At 49.5% G+C, this 19,570-nt stretch overlaps 1 protein-coding gene across 3 annotated transcripts in view; it reads left to right on the forward strand.

Annotated features, from left to right (window-relative positions):
• RAB6A (RAB6A, member RAS oncogene family) overlaps window positions 1–19,570 on the forward strand; it is a 67,172-nt gene that overhangs the window by 42,550 nt on the left and 5,052 nt on the right. Inside the window, exons 2-7 of one of the 3 annotated variants that reach the window (XM_084264347.1) lie at window positions 2,333–2,391; window positions 8,010–8,063; window positions 9,409–9,531; window positions 9,584–9,689; window positions 11,856–11,967; window positions 13,163–13,256. In XM_084264347.1, coding sequence (XP_084120473.1) covers window positions 2,333–2,391; window positions 8,010–8,063; window positions 9,409–9,531; window positions 9,584–9,689; window positions 11,856–11,967; window positions 13,163–13,256 — 548 coding nt within the window. The remainder of the gene's footprint in view (window positions 1–2,332; window positions 2,392–8,009; window positions 8,064–9,408; window positions 9,532–9,583; window positions 9,690–11,855; window positions 11,968–13,162; window positions 13,257–19,570) is intronic. The other 2 variants (XM_084264346.1, XM_084264345.1) reach the window with 2 other exon arrangements.

Here is a 19,570-nt window from a genome sequence, read left to right on the forward strand (position 1 = left end):
AACAAGATGTTCTGGCTCCTGTGTGCCTTGCTGGTGGCCCTCCCAGTGCAGATGGCATAGAGCAGTAAAAAGTTCTCTGTTGAGTGTGAGTTAGGCTACGTCCCAGTGTGGACGTGTCGTTGGCTTACAACAAGTAAGCGTTGAGACAAAGACTGTTTTAAAATGAGCCTTGTAGGATGTGTCTTTTAGGGAGAATGAGGTGATGAGGTAGGCTGATACCTTGCTGGGATGTTACAATACAGCTCAGAAGGGCAATGGGATCCTGGACTCCATCAGCAGACGGGTGGCAGCAGGGACAGGGAAGGAATTGTCCCTCTCTACTCTGCCCTCATGGGGCTTCATCTGGAGTCCTGTGTCCAGAGCTGGGCCCCCAACACAAGAAAGATGTGGGACTGTTGGAGAAGGTTCAGAGGAGCCACGAAGATGATCAGAGGGCTGGAGCACCTCCCCTAGGAAGAGAGGCTGAGGGAGCTGGGCTGATTCAGCCTGGAGAAGAGAAGGCTGCAGGGGGACCTCATTGCAGCCTTCCCGTCCCTGAAGGGAGCAGAGAAACAGGAAGGGAATCAGCTTATTAAAGGGCAGAGAGTGGCAGGACAAGGGGGATGGAGTGAAGCTGAAGGAGGGAAGGGTTAGATGAGATTTCGGGGGGAAGTTCTTTCCAGAGAGAGTGGTGAGGGGCTGGAACAGGCTGCCCAGTGAGGGGGTGGGTGCCCCATCCCTGGAGGTGTTCAAGGCCAGGTTGGATGGGGCCCTGGGCAACCTTGTGTAGCTCCAGGCCTGGAGGTTGGTGTCCCTGCCTGTGTCAGGGGGGTTGGAACTGTGTGATCCTTGGGGTCCCTTCCAACCCAGATCATCCTGTGATTTTATTATACACACATTACATACATCTTGGTTATGAAATTAGAATCTTGATGTGGTTTAATGTCGTTTGTGATTTAACTTGGCCGGGCTGAGTGGCAGTTCCAGAGGAAACTGGTACTACTGGGTGAAAAAGACTTTGCTGGTGTGTGGGTTCCTCTCAGGTGTGCCTGCATGTGCTGCAGTGACACCTTCTGATCGCAGTGCCAACCCCCTTCCCAACAGCTGAGTGATGTCCCAGGCACGCTGGGGTGTGTGATGGCCTGGTTTTAATAGCAGCTGAACCTGCTTGTATGAAAAGGTGTCGTGAAGACGCTGTCAAAGGAAGGGGGAAGTTAATGGTGTGATGAGGACTCTGGGGATTGTGTGCAGATGGTACCCAACCCTCTTGACAACGATGCTCTTCAATCTTGTCTTACACTACTCTAATAGTACAGCAGGGACCACCATTTCCATGACAGATACAGAGAGTGATGCATCAAGGAGATGTAGAACTAGATCTATTTTAAAGCTATCTAACTACCTTGGGTTTTGAGAAGAGCATCTTGTTTGTAAGGGGTTGTCTTAGGGGTTGTCAGACCTCTTGGATTCCTTCATTTACTTTAGCTAAAATTTCTGAACTGCTTGGTAGAAACTGGCATAACCAGGTGATTTCAGTGCTCGTCTCTTGAAGGTAAAACTGGTGTTGGGGAATGATGCAGGAACCAACCTTCTGCAGAAGAATGCCACTTTTGCTAGTGACTTGATGGTTGTAAAGCCCAATAGCCCCTCGTTTGTTCTGGTTTGGGCTAGGATGGAGTTAATTTCTTTTCCAGCAGTGGGTGGAATGCCCTGTTGGGGAGTTGGGATGGGAGCAGTGCTGATAACACATGGATGTTTCTAGCACCAGAAACAGTTGTTTTCAGTTGTTCATATGTCCCTACTAATGAAAAGTGAGGGGACACAGCCAGGACAGGTGACCTGAACTGGCCAAAACAGGTATCCCAATGCTCAGCATAAAAGGGAGGCTGGTGGGAGGAGAAGCAGGCAGCTCCAGGATGCGTGGTTTTGGGGACAGTCTGTCTTTGGGATGGCTCTGAGCTGTACGGCTCAATGAGCCACTGCATTGTATAGCACCAGTTTTACATATTTTGCTATAATGTCCTGTTGTTATTATATCTATTTTTCTGCTCTCCCAGTAAACTATCCTTATCCCAGCCCATGAGGTTTTGGTTCCTTGGGTTTTTCCTTCTTCCTCCTTCAACTCCCCCCCCCCCCCTATTCCCTTCTAAAGAACAAGTGGCTGTATGGTTCCCAGCTCTCAGCTGGGCCAAAACCACGACATCATTGCTGGCAAGAAGTTTGATTCCACAGTGTGGATCCATCAGACACTGAGTAAACCTCCTCACAAATCCATTTTTAAATCACTTGCTTAAAACTTGCTCTGAAATGGTTCCTTTACGCTGTGTTTTTCTCTCATTTTTTCTTCTTTTAGTGGGGAAGACTTCCTTGATCACCAGGTTCATGTATGACAGCTTTGACAACACCTACCAGGTAAATGAATCCACATTATTATCTTCCATCAGGTCCTTCTATTGCCACATCTCCTGTTGCAGGAAGAATCCATTTGATGGTGGTCCATAAGAGCAAATTCTTAACTGTAAGATCTTTGGGTTTTGTATTTTAATAACCCTTCCAAATGGCATTTCAGTGTTGGGTGCAGCTCGAGGAGCTTAGCTGCTACTTGAAAGAGGAGCTGTAGTTCAGAAGGGTAACAGCAGTTGTGGTGGTGTTTTCCCACCGTTTGCTACCAGACCATCGCAGATCTTAACAACTCTATGGAGAAGAATGTAACGAGCAACCAGGTCTTCTAAAAAAGAAGTGAGCAGGAGGGTCTGCAGTGTAAGCAAGGACTTGGGGAGCAGAAAGCAGTGGATTGTAAGGCTATGGGTACTTTAGGGGACACTATTTTATGCTGTCTGCTGGAAAAAAGACCACAAACCCGACTATTCCACATCCCCATCCTGTGACTGCTTATTAATGCTTATTATTTACTCTTAAACAAGCTTAGGTTAGAAAAGTTGGGGCTGAAGTGGTGGTTGTCTTTTATTCCAGTTGGCCCTGCAGCCCCCTTTCTGCTTTGCGTTGGCTGACAAGTCAGTTGAAGTAGACACAAGCCAACTTCCCTAAATTCTAGGAGAGCAACTGTTGTCTGCTCCCACAAGTATGTCTTCTCTGAGCAGAAAACGTTTCATGGCTTGGTGAGTACACTAAGCTGAGAAAAATCTGTTCCTTGATGAATGTGAAGAGTTTTTTAGGGGGGTGGGAGGAGAAGGTAATGGGAAAGAAAGAAGAATGCTGTGACTCTTCTGTTCCTTAGTCACTGCCCAAGTGTCTCCTTCAAATCTGTTTACCCCTTAATGATTTCCTTGCTGCCTCTTCAGGAATTCCTCAAGTTGGGTGGAATGAGATACAAGTTCTCCCCTAACTATGGGAGAAGCAAAGTTCTAGTGGTGTAGAAGGGCTGGAGTACACATCACTGCTCCCAAGAGAGCAAACATCCTTTGACCTTCCACCCACTGTAATTACATGAACATATGAACAAGCTTCTTTTATTTAATCTGTTGAGGGTTTTTTATTCCCACAGATTTTTTCCTTCAGGTCTGTTCCTTTTCTCTCTGGAGCTTGTGTCCTAGTTCTTTCTTGAAGAGGTTTGACCCCTCTGAGCTTTATGATAATACAGTTGTCTCCATGGGAAGCTGGTCTGACACCATTGACTAAACGATTGCAGAATCACTTAAAATGAATGAGTGGGGCTTAAACCGGTAAGAAATCTGAACAGCTTTCAAGATATCTTCCATTTAGCTATCACTGATGTGTCCCTGGTTTGGGTGTTGGTGTACTTGGCATAGTGTCGTTCACAGAATCCCAGAACCACAGGGGTTGGAAGAGACCTTCACATCTCATCGTGTCCAACCCCCCTGCCAAAGCAGCTCCCTAGGACAGGTCGCACAGGTCGGCGTCCAGACGGGACTGGAATATCTCCAGAGAAGGAGACTCCACGCCCCCCTGGGCAGCCTGTCCCAGGGCTCCCTCACCGGGACGAAGTTCTTCCCCAGATTGCTGTGGAACTTCTGTGCTCCAACTTGAGGCCATTGCCCCTTGTCCTGTCCCCAACAGCCACTGAGAAGAGGCTGGCCATGTCCCCCTGTGTCCCACCCTTCAGATATTGATAACCATTGATCAGATTCCCTCTCAGGCTTTTTTTCCTCAAGGGACATGCTTCTTCCTTCTCCATGGACATGCTGGGAAAGGTTTTTGTTGTCCTGTGTCACAGTATGAGATGTATAATGAAGGACCGAACATGATGAAGCCCTGTGTAGAACAGAATTAGGGGCTATGCTTCTCTTTAGCTTCAGCCACTTGGAACAGGGTTGAGGGAGCTGAAATGGTGGCCTGTGAATTGAAAGATAATTCAGGTTCTTGCTTTGCTTCAGGCTTCCTTGCAGGGTCTTGTGTAGCTCTGTGTCAGTGAGTATAGCCTTTAAGATAGGGTAACGACAGTTCTTCATTAGTCGATCATTTTGTCAGGGCAGATGGGTTCAGAAGCGTCTTGTACGTGACCCCATCCACAGTGTGGCTTTTCTTGTTCTGCTTGGTGTCTTTAGACTTGTAATGGGGACATAGAGCACCTCGCATCGTGTCCAGAGCATGCCTGGTTCCTTCTTGTTCCATGTGACACACAGCATCTCACAACTAGGTTAAACCTGCTTCCACCTTAATTACAGTAATTAGCTTAGTTTCACATTGTGTATTTCCCCCCATGAGTAAGCAGACTTTTCCTCTACTCAGACATTGGACATAGCATTTATAGAGTCATAGAATGGTTTTGGTTGGAAAAGACCTTCAAGATCAAGTCCAACCAACTCCAGCCCAACTAAGTCCAACAACACCAGACCATGTCACCAAGGAAAACATCTGCTCTTCTTTTAAACCCCTCTAGGGATGGTGACTCACCTACCTCCCTGGGCCAATATCTGACAGCCCTTTCAGTACAGAAATTGTCCCTAATACCCAACCTAACCTTCCCCTGACACAGCTTCAGGCCGTTTCCCCTTGTCCCATCACCAGCTACCAGGGAGAAGAGACCAACCCCCACCTCACTACAACTGCCTTTCAGGTAGTTGTAGAGGTCTCCTCTAAGTCTCCTTTCTCCAGACTAACCAATCCCAGCTCCCTCAGCTGCTCCTCATAAGACTTGTCTTCTAAACCCTTCACCAGCTTTGTAGCCCTTCTGTGGACACGCTCCAGCATCTCCATGTCCTTCTTGTAGTGAGGGGCCCAAACCTGAACAAAGTACTCAAGGTCCTCCCTCACCAGTGCTGAGTACAGAGGAAGGATCACTTCCCTGGTCCTACTGGCCACACTGTTCCTGATGCAGGCCAGGGTGTTGAAGGCCTTCTTGGCCACCCATCCACACTGCTGGCTCACTTTAGGTCTTTCTCTTGAGCCACCCCTCTCTAAGCCTGGAGCTTTGCATGGGGTTGTTGTGACCCAAGTGCAGGACACAGCACTTGGCCTAGTTGAATCTCGTGCCATTGGCCTCGGCCCATCGATCCTGTCCAGGTCCCTCTGTACAGCCTGCCTACCCTCTGGCAGATCCACACTCCTGCCAATCTTGGTATCATCTGCAGATTTACTGAGGACACACTCGACTCCCTCCTCCACATCATTGATAAAGACATTAAACAGGACTGGGCCCTGGAGAACACTGCTGGTGAGCTTGAGCTGCTCAGGGTCCTGCTGAAGCCAGGGCAACCTTATAGCCCAAGCAGGTCAGCTCAATTGGAGGTGGTTGAGTCACCATCCCTGGATGTGTTTAAAACACAGGTAGATGAGGTACTTAAAGATACGGGTTAGCATAGGACAGGAACTGTTAGACTCCGTGAGCTTAAAGGGCTTTTCCAACCTTGTGATTCTGTTGTATCCCTGCTGCAAACAAAACTCCTAGAGCTTTGATTTACCCTCCCTGCAGCCTTGAAAAGCGGGGTGAAGATCATAGAATCTTAGATTGGTCTGGCTTGGAAGGGACCCCAATGATCATGCAGTTCCAACCCCACTGCCACAGGCAGGGCCACCAACCTCCAGGGATGGGGCACCCACCCCCTCTCTGGGCAACCCGTTCTAGCCCCTCACCACTCTCTCTGGAAAGAACTTCCCCCTAATATCTCATCTAACCCTTCCCTCCTTCAGCTTCACTCCATCCCCCTTGTCCTGCCACTCTCTGCCCTTTATTTAACAAGCTGATTCCCCTCCTGTTTCTGTGCTCCCTTCAGGGACGGGAAGGCTGCAATGAGGTCCCCCTGCAGCCTTCTCTTCTCCAGGCTGAATCAGCCCAGCTCCCTCAGCCTCTCTTCCTAGGGGAGGTGTTCCAGCCCTCTGATCATCTCCATGGCTCCTCTGACCCCTCTCCAACAGTCCCCCATCTTTCTTGTGTTGGGGCCCCAGCTCTGGACACAGGACTCTAGCTGGGGCCTCCCGAGGGCAGAGCAGAGAGGGACAATCCCCTCCCTGTCCCTGCTGCCACCCCTCTGCTGATGGAGCCCAGGATCCCATCGCCCTTCCGAGCTGCAAGAGCACACTGCTGGCTCACGGGAAGTTTTTCATCCACCAAGTTCTTAGAGAAGTGGCCTGTTGAGGGTGCTTAGTAGTGCTTTCCTCTTAAATGTATCTAAGGATGTTCTACCTGAAGCTCCCATTAGTGTATAGAAACTTGGACCCAGCAATGCAGCAGTGAGCTTTAGTACTTGTAACCTGTGCTTGTGCGGCAGCAGGTGTGAAGGTGTCCACCTTGACCTTGGTGGAAAAGACTTCAAGTTAAGGTAAGCTAAGGAATTGGGCAGTCAGATGTGTGCCCAGATACCCTGCTTTAGCTGGTGGACTCTAAATTTCAAGTGTATGTGTCAAAAAAACAAAATAAAAAAAAAATCCTTGATGAGACCCACAGGGCTGTCAGGGTGAAGCGACATGGGTAAATCGAAGTTAAAGTTAACTCTTTCTGCTTTGTGGTATCCTTCAAGGGTTTGAATGTTCCCTCAGTAAGTTTGCAGATGACACTAAGCTGGGAGGAAGTGTTGATCTGCCTGAGGGTAGGGAGGCTCTTCAGAGGGATCTGAACAGGCTGGACCGATGGGCTGAGACCAACAGGATGAGGTTTAACAAGGCCAAGTGCAGAGAGCTGCACATGGGACAGAACAACCCCGAGCAGCGCTACAGCCTAGGGGAGACTGGCTGGAGAGCTGTCAGGCAGAGAAGGGCCTGGGGGTGTTGGGTGACTGCTGACTGACCATGAGCCAGCAGTGTGCCTGGGTGGCCAGGAAGGCCAATGGCATCCTGGCTTGTGTCAGACACAGTGTGGCCAGTAGGTCTGGGGAGGGGATTGTGCCCCTGGACTGGGCACTGGTGAGGCTGCACCTCGAGTGCTGGGTCCAGTTCTGGGCTCTCCACCATAAGATGGACATGGAGGTCCTGGAGCGAGTCCAGAGAAGGGCAACCAGGCTGGGGAAGGGGCTGGAGGGCAAATCCTCTGAGGAGCGGCTGAGGGAGCTGGGGGTGTTGAGCCTGGAGAAGAGGAGGCTGAGGGGAGACCTTCTCAGCACCTCCACTGACCTGCCAGGAGGGTGCAGAGAGGTAGGCGATGGTCTCTTCAGCCAGGGGACAGGAGATGGGACAAGGGGCAATGGGCTCAAGCTGCACCAGGGCAGGATCATCTCAGATGTGAGGGAAAAGTTCTTCCCTGGCAGAGTTGTGGGGCTGTGGAACAGGCTGCCCAGGGAAGGGGCTGAGTCCCTGGTCCTGGATGTGTTTAACAGATGGGGAGATGAGGTACTGAGAGATCTGGGTCAGCACAGGACAGGAACGGTTGGACTTGATGTGCTTAAAGGTCTTTTCCAACCTGGTCGTTCTGTGACTCTGTGATTCTGTTCTCCTTATGGATATTAAGGAAACAGCTTCTTCCATCCTCCTTACAGGTAGGGGTCTTGCAGTGTATTTTGCTCGTTCTCAGTGCTGAATCCTGATGTATCAATGTTTCTATGTCCCCTGAGAATCACTATGCTTTCTGACATTTTATTTGAGATGTTCTTTTCTTCTCTTTTGTTTTTATTTTCCAGGCAACAATTGGCATTGACTTCTTATCAAAAACCATGTATTTGGAGGATCGAACAGTGAGTAAGATGTTCTTATCACACTTCTCTATGCGCAGTAGGAATGAGGATCAGCAGTTGTGCAGCCCCAGGTTCTGAGATCCCTTGGAAGTACAGAGCCTTCACCGACCAGCTGCTTCCAGCCCACAAGTGCTGTAGAGACAGCTCCCTTTTCCTCTCAGGAAAATGGGAGAGCATCTTTTGCCAGCAGCAGAAGGTGCTCTGGTATCATCCTGTTTGAAGAAAGAGATGATGTGGATAGGTTGAGGGAGCACGTGGTGGTGGGAATTTGGAGAAATCCTCTTCAGGTTTTGATCCTTGTTTCTTAGCTTAGTGCAGCACCAGCTCCTGCAATTAAACTGGTCTGTGGTTTAAACCAAGTTCAGGTCCCCAGTGAAGAACTTCACCTGTTGAGCTGTTTGCAGAAGCAAATTGCAGAGTGCTGCACTTAAAGCACCACGTAAATGGGGTTGCCTTGGAAGTGCCTGAGCTGGATGGAGTGTTCTTCCCAAAACATGGCCCTTGTGCGTCCTGCTGTGCGTGCTGCTCTGAGCATAGCTTGCCTTCTCTTTCGGGACCTTGATGGTGAGAGTCGTTCAGCCTCATCCCTGCACATGTTACTTTGCAGCGTGGCTAAAGCTTAAATATACAGCAGTAATTAGTGCTTTATCCTCCTTGAATACCTCGCAGCAGTAGTTTTGCCTGGGCTTTGATGGCAGCTGAAGGCTCTTCCTTGAGAATTGAGGTCTGATCCTTCCACCAGCAACGGTCCTCCACTGGAGGTTACACACTTGAGTCCTGTGGAAGGATGGCAGCAGAGCATGAAAACCTTGTGTAGGGAGAACTGCAGGTGGACATTGCCCTTAGTTTTCTTGTTGGTCCTCTCAATTTGAAACATGAACAATTCCATTTCTCCCCTTTAGGAGTGGAAACATTGGGTTTTCTGGGTTTTTTTTTTTTCAAATTAAAGCCAGCAGAAAGCTGAGCGTACACCAGCTTGGCTACAGCAGAAAGCTGAGGTAGCTTTATGTGCACCAGTTTGGCTGTAGCTTCACTTACACCAGTTTGCCTACAACAGAAAGCTGAGATGGCTTCACATAAACCAGTTTGGCTACAGCAGAAAGCTGAGATGGCTTCACATACACCAGTTAGTCCACAACAAGTGCTTGGGCAAGCTTGCTGAGGAGGAGACAGCGTGCCGCTGCTCCCATTCCCCCATCACGTCCTGCATGAATCAATAGCTTCATTTAGCTTTTTTTTTTTCCTTTTCCTTTAATTTTTTTCATGATCAACAAGTACAATTTAATTTCCTCTTTGGTTTTTAGTGGCAGTTTGGCTTTTTTTTTCCATTTTCTCCCACCCACAGATCAGGTTGCAGCTGTGGGATACTGCGGGTCAGGAACGTTTCCGTAGCCTCATTCCCAGTTACATCCGCGACTCTGCCGCTGCTGTAGTAGTTTACGATATCACAAGTAGGTATTTTCCACTGGCTTTGACCTTTTTCTTCTGATTTTTCTTGCTTGTTTGACTGATTTTGTTAGGTACGGTTGCAATTATGGGACACAGCAGGTCAAGAACGGTTCAGGAGCTTGATTCCTAGCTACATTCGTGACTCCACTGTTGCAGTTGTTGTTTATGATATCACAAGTGAGTGGGGGGGAATTCTGCATTTCTAATCCTCTTGCCCCTTTTTCCATCCTTTAGCTTAGCTTTGCATGGTCCTATCGCAGTCATCTGCTTGGTCTTCATTCTGGCATGAAAAAGAAACCCCTAACCCACCACTGTTCCTTTTCTCCTGGTTTAAGCTGCTGATGTAACATATAAACCTCTTAACAAATGACATCATACCTTTACGCTTTCCCATCACATTCCCCTAAAACCCTGAGTCCCCCCGGTCTTGTTGCACTTTCCCCTCTTTCATTTGCTTTTTTGGTTGTAATACCACTTAAGACTTTTGGTCTCAAACACCTGAATCATGTTGATAGATAACCAAATTCTTCAATTCCAGACTTTGCACTGATAGCTGTAGCTTGCTTCACTCCATTTACCCTCCCCTACCCCCCAAAAACCAGATAAATCTGGGCATGGGCTGGGGGCGGAGTGTGGGGGGGAGAGATGCATTAACATTCCATTTCCATTTGAATCTGGCCCTTTCATGTCCAGTTTAACCACTGAGCCCTTCTCCTTTAACAATTGCTCTTTCATTTCTCACTAAGGTATGTACATTTTTTTGTGAACTAAAAATATTAGTGCTTTTTTCAACCCTTCTTCTGTTCCTCCCCTTAGACCAGAGCCCCCCCCCCTTGACTTACCCCCTTTCCCTATTTACAGAGCTTTAGTTTAGGAGAATTAAACCCTTTGGATGCTTTTAAACCTGAATTGACCAAGAGCAATGACCTGATTCTATACAAAGGCAGAAGTGCTTGGCCTTTGATTTATAACTGCCTCTAACAGCTCTAATTGTTACAAATAGCTTAGATTTAAGCTCAGGTTGTACTCACTGAGCAAATTCAGTGTCATCAAGTAGTAAAGAGAAGAAGGAAGATGCTGGCAATGGTTCAAGGTGTGACTGCCTAGCCTACGATATATTACTATGCAGCAGAAGCCATTAAAAAAGATCAATAGTCATCAAGAGCTGCTGCAGAGCCCCCCCTTCCCCACCCCCCGCCTTTTAGGGCTGAAACCTACTTTAGCAACTCAGATGCTCTTTGTGTAACCAGTAGGTAAATGCAGGGTTCCTGTATGGCTCCTTTTGAGGAGAGCTTCCTAAAAGTCTCACCCTGAGGCTTTTGAGGATGTAGCATTAAGAAAAAATGTCTGTGTGTAGGCTAAATTTGTACTTTGGTTTCTATGCAAATGGTTTGGAGCAGCTCTCCTGTGAAGCCAGGCTGGGAGAGTTGGGCTGGGTCAGCCTGGAGAAGAGAAGGCTCTGGGGGGACCTTAGAGCCCCTTCCAGTCCCTGAAAGGTGCCTGTAGGAAGCTGGGGAAGAACTGTTCCCAAGGGCATGGAGCGATAGGATAAGGGGTGATGGGTTAAACTGGAAAAGGGGAGGTTTAGGTTGGGCATTAGGAAGAAGTTCTTCCCTCTGAGGGTGGTGAATCCCTGTCCCAGGTTGCTCAGAGAGGTTGTGAAGGCCCCATCCCTGGAGACATTCAAGGTCAGGCTGGATGGGGCTCTGAGCAACCTGCTCTAGTGAAGATGTCCCTGCTCACTGCAGGGGGTGGGACTAGATGGCCTTCAAAGGTCCCTTCCCACCTAACGCATCTTGTGATTCTCTAACTATTTTGAACTCAGAGTTAAGTGACACAGGAATCATGTGTTGTCCAACACTGCTATTCCCTAGAGTAAATCCTGAACCCAGAAAGTAATAAAGCAATTAAAGCTGTCCAAAATGTGCAGCGACCATCGAGTCCTTCTGAGAAGCAGTTTAAGCTGTAGGGACACCTCGCTGAGGATGAGCAGTGTGGAATGGAGAATCCTTCACCCCCATTCTCTATTCAAAATATTTTATGTTGAACTTAAGCAAAAGGAAAGAAAATACTCTGAAACACAGCGAGAAGACTTTTCCCTCCCTGGCTTTGAATCCTCCTGTCAGGAAGCACCAGTCCTTTTTAAGTTAATGCTGAAATTCTCCTATACTTCAGTTGGGGGGAGACTTTGGGGTTCACTCATCGCCTTTTTTGGGGTTCTTCATTGCCTGATAATGCCAATTCTGGAGAACATGAAGCTTTTCTTTAAGTCTTCCAGATGTCTTTCCTGGTGATCCATGAAGAATGCCTGTGGTGATAATCCTCTCCGCTCTTTTCTGTTAGATGTAAACTCGTTCCAGCAAACGACAAAATGGATCGATGACGTCAGAACGGAACGGGGCAGCGATGTCATCATTATGCTGGTGGGAAATAAAACAGATCTAGCAGATAAGAGGTATGGAGGGACAACCAACTCAAATGCTTTTCTTAATATCCTCCTGCTTTTACCCAGGTGGTTGTTTTAAAGAGATCACTTGTTTTTAGGGCTTCCCCCCCCCCCAGACTCTCAAGCTCAGTCCTGGGCCCAGTTTTGTTCAACATCTTTATCGATGATCTCGACGAAGGGATTGAATGTTCCCTTAGTAACTTTGCAGATGGCACTAACCTGGGAGGAAGTGTTGATCTAATCCCTCTGAGGCTCTTGAGAGGGATCTGAACAGACGGGACCGATGGGCTGAGACCAATGGAGTGAAGTTTAACAAGGCCAAGTGTAGAGTACTGCACATGGGACAGAACAACCCCGTGCAGCGCTACAGGCTGGGGGAGACTGGCTGGAGAGCTGTCAGGCAGAGAAGGGCCTGGGGGTGTTGGGTGACTGACCATGAGCCAGCAGTGTGCCCGGCTGGCCAGGAAGGCCAATGGCATCCTGGCTTGTGTCAGACACAGTGTGGCCAGTAGGTCTGGGGAGGGGATTGTGCCCCTGGACTGGGCACTGGTGAGGCTGCACCTCGAGTGCTGGGTCCAGTTCTGGGCTCCTACCCATAAGATGGACATGGAGGTCCTGGAGCGAGTCCAGAGAAGGACAACCAGGCTGGGGAAGGGGCAGGAGGGCAGATCCTGTGAGGAGCAGCTGAGGGAGCTGGGGGTGTTGAGCCTGGAGAAGAGGAGGCTGAGGGGAGACCTTCTCAGCACCTCCACTGACCTGCCAGGAGGGTGCAGAGAGGTGGGCGATGGTTTCTTCAGCCAGGGGACAGGAGATGGGACAAGGGGAAATGGGCTCAAGCTGCGCCAGGGCAGGGTCAGCTCAGATGTGAAGGAAAAGTTCTTCCCTGGCAGAGTTGTGGGGCTGTGGAACAGGCTTCCCAGGAATGGGGCTGAGTCCCCACCCCTGGCTGTGTTTAACATACAGAGAGATGAGGTACTGAAAGATCTGGGTCAGCACAGGACAGGGACAGTTGGACTTGATGATCTCAGGGGTCTTTTCCCACCTTGTCATTCTGAGATATGCATGTTGGGAGGGGGAAGAAAAACCCACAAAATGCTTTCAGAACTGCAAGAAAGCAATCACGTCCTTGGGTTGAAGATGAACATCTTCATTTGTCAAGGTTTGTGGGTGTTTTTCTCTTCTAATTTTGTGTTATCTTCCCCAGACAAGTGTCCATTGAGGAAGGAGAAAGAAAAGCCAAAGAGCTGAATGTAATGTTCATTGAAACTAGCGCAAAAGCGGGATACAACGTAAAACAGGTGAGTGATGTGTCTACCACAACCTGTTCGTGCACCTGTAGTCTGTACACAGCAAGCAGCGTCTCGGGGTTGACTGGTGGGCTGAAGTTCAGAAGGATCCCTGACCTTACAGCAAAGGACTTGGAACTTTTCCCCTGAAGAAGGAATTCCCAGATTCAGGATAACCCAGGTTTGGTGTTTGGATTGAAGGGATGAAGGTTCAAATGTTGGGGAAAACACAGGTCTGAGGACTGTTCCTGATACTGATCGAGTGAAATTGGACAAGGGCAAGTGTAGGGTCTGGCATCTAGGAATGAGCAACCCCTGGTACCATTAGAGGTTGGGGACTGGGCTGTTGGAAAGCAGTGAAGGTGAGAGGCACCTGGGGAGCAGCAGCAGGATGACCATGACCAGCAATGTGCCCTCATGACCAAGAAGGCCGATGGCATCCTGGGGTGTATGAGAAGGGGGGTGGTTAGTAGGTCGAGAGGTCCTTCTCCCCCTCTGCTCTACTCTGGTGAGACCCCACCTGGAATATTGGGTCCGGTTCTGGCCCCCATAGCTCAAGAAGGACACAGAACTCCTTGGAAGAGCCCAGTGCAGGGACACCAAGGTGATGGAGGGAGTGGAACCCCTTCCTGATGAGGAGAGGCTGAGGGAGCTGCATCTCTTGAGCCTGGAGAAGAGGAGACTGAGGGGTGACCTCATCAATGTCTATCAATACGTAAAGGGTGAGAGTCAGGAGGCCGGAGCCAGGCTCTTCTCAGGGATGGCAGCGACAGGACAAGGGGCAGTGGGTGCAGCTGGAGCAGAGGAAGTTCCATGGGAATGTCAGGAGGAACTTTGCCACTGTGAGGGTGCCAGAGCCCTGTGCCAGGCTGCCCAGAGAGGCTGTGGAGTCTCCTTCTCTGGAGACATTCAAACCCTGTGATCCTGGATGCGTTCCTATGTTATTTAGTCTGGGTGATCCTGCTCTGGCTGGGGGTTGGACTAGATGATCTTTTGAGGTCCCTTCCAACTCCTGATGCTCTGTGATTCTGTGAAAGAATGTGGGCAAACCAGTTCAAGGAGAAATGTGATGGCTTGAAATGCTTCCACTATACAATGAGACAGTGTAAACTGGTGTTCCCACTCCAGCTGGTGTTGGAAGGCACTGAAGCTGTGATCGAATGTTGTTGGACAGACAAAGCAATTTATTTCTTCTGGTTGATGAGTGGCTTTTGAATCAGAGGAAGCCCTGAGATGTCTCTTGAGCTGATGCAGCTGAAACAAAATTAAGGAGCTGCAGTTCATTTAATTCTGACCTGCTCCATGTAGTTTTAGCACTTGTGTTAATGAAGATACATCACTTTGCAAAGGGTGAACCAGTGAAATGAGTAAACACCATGGAACTGATGTGGAGGTTACATGAAAGGAACATGGTTGGTGCGTAGTTATGGAACAAAAATGCTTTGTAGGGGATCGCTGGAGCTGGATATGGATAAAGGATGCTGCTTTTTCATGGATCTGCCAAGTTCTTGTAGGGAATTGGGGCTGCTAAAGCACTTGCTGGCTGGTAGAGCGGTGGGAGGAGAAGCAGTAGTGCAAGATGGAGATGTTCCTTTTTGGGTGTCTCCATAGAGTGACTGTGTGTGCACATATCCATCTTGTGTGTGGTTTGGATGATGTTACTCATGTGGTTTGTGTGCAGGATTGTATGAGGAGTTGCTAAAGCAGGGGTAGAAATTCCTTTGGATGTTACAGGCAGGACTGAAGGGTCTGTTGTTGCGATGTCCCTTCGTTTTGCGCACAAGTCAGAACATTGTTCCCTATATAATGGAATAATTGGATGTCTTAACTTAGCGAGTGGAAAAGTGTTTGGTTCCAGGGTCTGCCAATTAATCCTGCCACAGCACAGAGGCTGGCTTGTAATTAAGGCTGGGATTCTGTGCTGCAGTCCTGTGTTTGATTTGGGGGGATGTGTGTGCTGGAGAGCAGTCGCCTTGCTGAGAGGAATGGTGACGATGGTGATGAATCGTGGAATCACTAGGTTGGAAAAGACCCCTGAGATCATCAAGTCCAACCATCCCTGTCCCGTGCTGACCCAGATGTCTCAGTCCCTTATCTCCCCATCTGTTAAACACACCCAGTGGCAGGGACGCAGCCCCCTCCCTGGGCAGCCTGTTCCACAGCCCCACAACTCTTTCAGGGAAGCACTTTTCCCTCCCATCTGAGCTGACCCTGCCCTGGTGTAGCTTGAGCCCATTTCTCCTTGTCCCATCTCCTGTCCCCTGCCTCAAGAGACCATTGCCCACCTCTCTAAAACCTCCCGTCAGATAGTTGTGGGGGGTGATATGGTCTCCCCTCAGCCTCCTCTTCTCCAGGTTCAACACCCCCAGCTCCCTCAGCCGTTCCTCAGAGGATTTGCCCTCCAGCCCCTTCCCCAGCCTGGTTGCCCTTCTCTGGACTCATTCCAGGACCTCCATGTCCTTCTTATGGTGAGGAGCCCAGAACTGGACCCAGCACTCGAGGTGCAGCCTCACCAGTGCCCAGTCCAGAGGCACAATCCCCTCCCCAGACCTACTGGCCACACTATTTCTGACACAAGCCAGGATGCCATTTGCCTTCTTGGCAGAAGCTCCAGACTCCCTCTTCCCTCAGAGGAGTTGCTTTGTAACTGAACACAATTCCAGAAGTCCATGTTCAAGCCAGTTAGGAGCTTTGTGGCTTTCTGGGCTGGTTGGAGCCTTGATGATTTGAGATGGAAGTAGGAAGGCTTTGGATGGTGTCCCTGTAGTCCTCTTTGACATAAGACACTGTGGTTTAATAACACAGGTACCTTGTAAAGCTCTCATGTTCTTCATCGTGAGGGGTGGCACCTCTCTTTGAAGGGACAAACTTCCTCCTTCTGTATCTGGACTTGATGATCTTAAAGGTCTTTTCCAACCTTGTGATTCTGGGATTCTGAGACTGTTTCCCAGGGGACCCTTAGGGCTGGGAGATGGATAACTTGCTTCCTGTGATGCCAACAGTTGTAGCCTCTGGTCCGTTTTCCAGCCCTCAGCAGGCTGGAAAGTATTTGACATTCACACTCTCCCTCAGCAGTCTGTATCTCATGGAACCTTATTGTCAGACGCTGGGTTTCATGCCCAGAGTATGTCAGGGTTCATTTTCCCATCTTACAGAAAAGGGAGGGGAGGGGGTACCCCAAAGACCTCGTCAGGGCGGTACCTGGCACGCCTCACACTTGCTCTCAGAGCCACAGCCTGAATGTGGCCTTTGGCAGACCAACTTTCTCACGGCAGCAGCGAAAGGACCCCGGCCCCTCGACCAACCCCGTTCTCCCTGAGCTGGCTGCATCCCCCAGCTCGGCTCTTTCTCCTCTCTGTTGATTTTTCTCTCTTGTCTGTCAGGCAGGAACGACTCCTGCTCTGCTCTCCTCAGAGAATGAGAATTAGGGGAACATGTTTTGTTTGCTGCTTGTTGGGGGAAGCAGGTTTCTTGCCCAGCTTTTCCATCTGGACAGTGATTCTTCTTGGCCTTTCCATATTGCTTGGAAAACTGGTGCCTGTGGTCGTTTGTGCTGCTGATCTGTTAGGGGTTTATTCTTGGAGTAGCAGGAAAAGACGCAGTTTGGCAAAGGAGGTGAAACTAATGGTGAGAAATGATGGGGAGGGGGGCGTGTGGTTTTCTTATTGGTGGTTTTGTTTTCCAGGGATTAATTGGGAAGGAGGTTGCAGGGTTGAATGCTGAAAGGGACTTTGAGTGGCTCTCAGGCTTCCAGATGGCTGTGTTGAACTCTGGCCTTGGAAGGAAACACTGAGTGCTCCCCAATACATGTGGTTTTATAGACAGAGGCACAAATACATATGTTTGTGTGTGTATATACATTATATATGTGCAGTGGTGATATCTCTCAGCGAGATAAACCTCCCCTGAAGGCACCATGAACCCCGTGTGGAATGCTGCTTCCTATCCATCCCCAAGGATCCCTAATTGGATTCATTTGCATGTGCTGTGGCTGATAAGCAGAGGTTAATAGGAAAGAAAGTTCCTTTTTCTTAGTTGCCAAATTCCCTTTTTTTTTTTTTTCTTATTGAAAGAATTTAGGGGAGAAACATTAATTTTAGTCCTAGCTTAACATAAAGAAAGGATGAGTACATGTTAGACATGGAACCTTTCCATCAGCAGCCTGGTTTCAACACAGCAGTTCCAGTTGGTTCCTGTCAGTTGAGAGGTTTTTATGTTTAAGATTGGTGCCCGTAAACTCCATCCTTCGCTTTATATGAACGTTACAAGTAGGGAAGAAAAAGCAATGCCAGGAATGAGCCTTACCTAGGATCTCCAGGCACGTGACATCCTGGGGGGTATTGAAAGGAGCATGGCTAGCAGGTCAAAGGAGGGGATCCCCCTATCTGCTCTGCCCTGGTCAGGCCCCACCTGGAGTGTTTTGTCCAGTTCTGGGCTTCCTGGTATAAAAAAGACAGGGATCTCCTGGAGAGAGTCCAGAGGAGGGACATGGAAATGATGAAAGGCCTGGAGCATCTCACCTGTGAGGAGAGGCTGAGTGAGCTGGGGCTGTTCAGCCTGGAGAGAAGCAGCCTGAGAGGGGATCTGATCAATGGGTATCATTATCTGAAGGGTGGGACACAGGGGGACATGGCCAGCCTCTTCTCAGTGGTCAGTGGGGACAGGACAAGGGGCGATGGCCTCAAGTTGGAGCACGGGGAGTTCCACACCAATCTGGGGAAGAACTTCTTCCTGGTGAGGGTGAGGGAGCCCTGGGACAGGCTGCCCAGGGGGTGTGGAGTCTCCTTCTCTGGAGATATTCCAGCCCCATCTGGACGCCGACCTGTGTGACCTGTCCTAGGGAGCTGCTTTGGCAGGGGGGTTGGATTCTATGATCTCTGGAGCTCCCTTCTAACCTCTATGATTCTGTGGGTCTGTGAATGACACTATGCCAAGTACATCAATACCTAAGCCAGGGATGTGTCAATGATGTCTTGGCTCAGTTTCCATGGAAGGTGGGTCACAGGGGATAAGTGGTTTAGTTCTGTAGGGCTGGAGGAGAGGACAGAGACAGTGGTTGTAACATGTCAAGTCTGATGTCAGATTTGTGTGATGTGTTTTGGGACTCCCCGAACTGCTGTTGGACACTTGCTGGGGTGATTTGAATGCACTGGTGGATGGAACAGGGTGCCCAAGGAGGTGGTGGAGTCACCGTCCCTCAGGGTGTTCAAGGAAAGGTTGGTTGAGGTACTGAGGGATGTGGGTTAGTGAGTGATAGAGGTGGTAGGGGCATGGTTGGATTGGGTCATCTTGGAGGTCTTTTTCAACCTTAATGAACCTGTGAGATGTTGAGTGCTTGGAAACATCTGCTGTCCTGGATAGTTGGTAACGTTTGAGCAAGAAACACGTAGTAGGAACAGTGTGAAAACAGTAACGTAGCGTGTGGCCAGTGCTTACGTCTGGGTGCATGCTGAGCACATCAGCATGGGATCCAAACTGCACCAGGGCTGTTTGCCATAGGTAAGAATCAAGGAATAGTAAAGTTGCTGTCTGTCTTTCCATTCATCTCCTGTCCTCATGTCCTGCCAAGGGGTGTGAAAAAGAGAATGTTGCTGTTGAAGCTTGCGTGGTTCCTCCAGCTTCTTGGAGAAATGGCGCTGAGCTGTAGGATGGACCATAACTCTGCTGTTCCTGGGTAGGAGAATTGCAGACTCACAGAGCATTAGGAGTTGGAAGGAACCCCAAAAGCTCATCTAGTCCAACCCCCTGCCAGAGCAGGGTCACCCAGACTAAATCACACAGGAACACGTCCAGGATCACTGGGTTTGAATGTCTCCAGAGAAGGAGACTCCACAGCCTCTCTGGGCAGCCTGGCCCAGGGCTCTGGCACCCTCACAGTGGCAAAGTTCCTCCTGACATTCCCATGGAACTTCCTCTGCTCCAGCTGCACCCACTGCCCTTTGTCCTGTTGCTGCCATCCCTGAGAAGAGCCTGGCTCCGGCCTCCTGACTCTCACCCTTTACATATTGATAGACATTGATGAGGTCACCCCTCAGCCTGTAGAAGAGGAGACTAAAGAGGCCCAGCTCCCTCAGCCTGTCCTCATCAGGAAGGGGTTCTAGTCCCTTCATCACCTTGGTGGCCCTGCACTGGGCTCTTCCAAGGAGTTCTGTGTCCTCATTGAGCTGAGGGGCCCAGAACTGGACCCAATATTCCAGGTGGGGTCTAACCAGGGCAGAGCAGAGGGGGAGAAGGACTTCCCTTGTTCCCCCTTCTCATACACCCCAGGATGCCATTGTCTGTCTTGGCCATGAGGGCATATTGCTGGTCATGGTCATCCTGCTGTC

The sequence above is a fragment of the Gallinula chloropus genome (assembly GCF_964237585.1).
Source record: "Gallinula chloropus genome assembly, chromosome: 1".
Lineage (NCBI taxonomy): Eukaryota > Metazoa > Chordata > Aves > Gruiformes > Rallidae > Gallinula > Gallinula chloropus.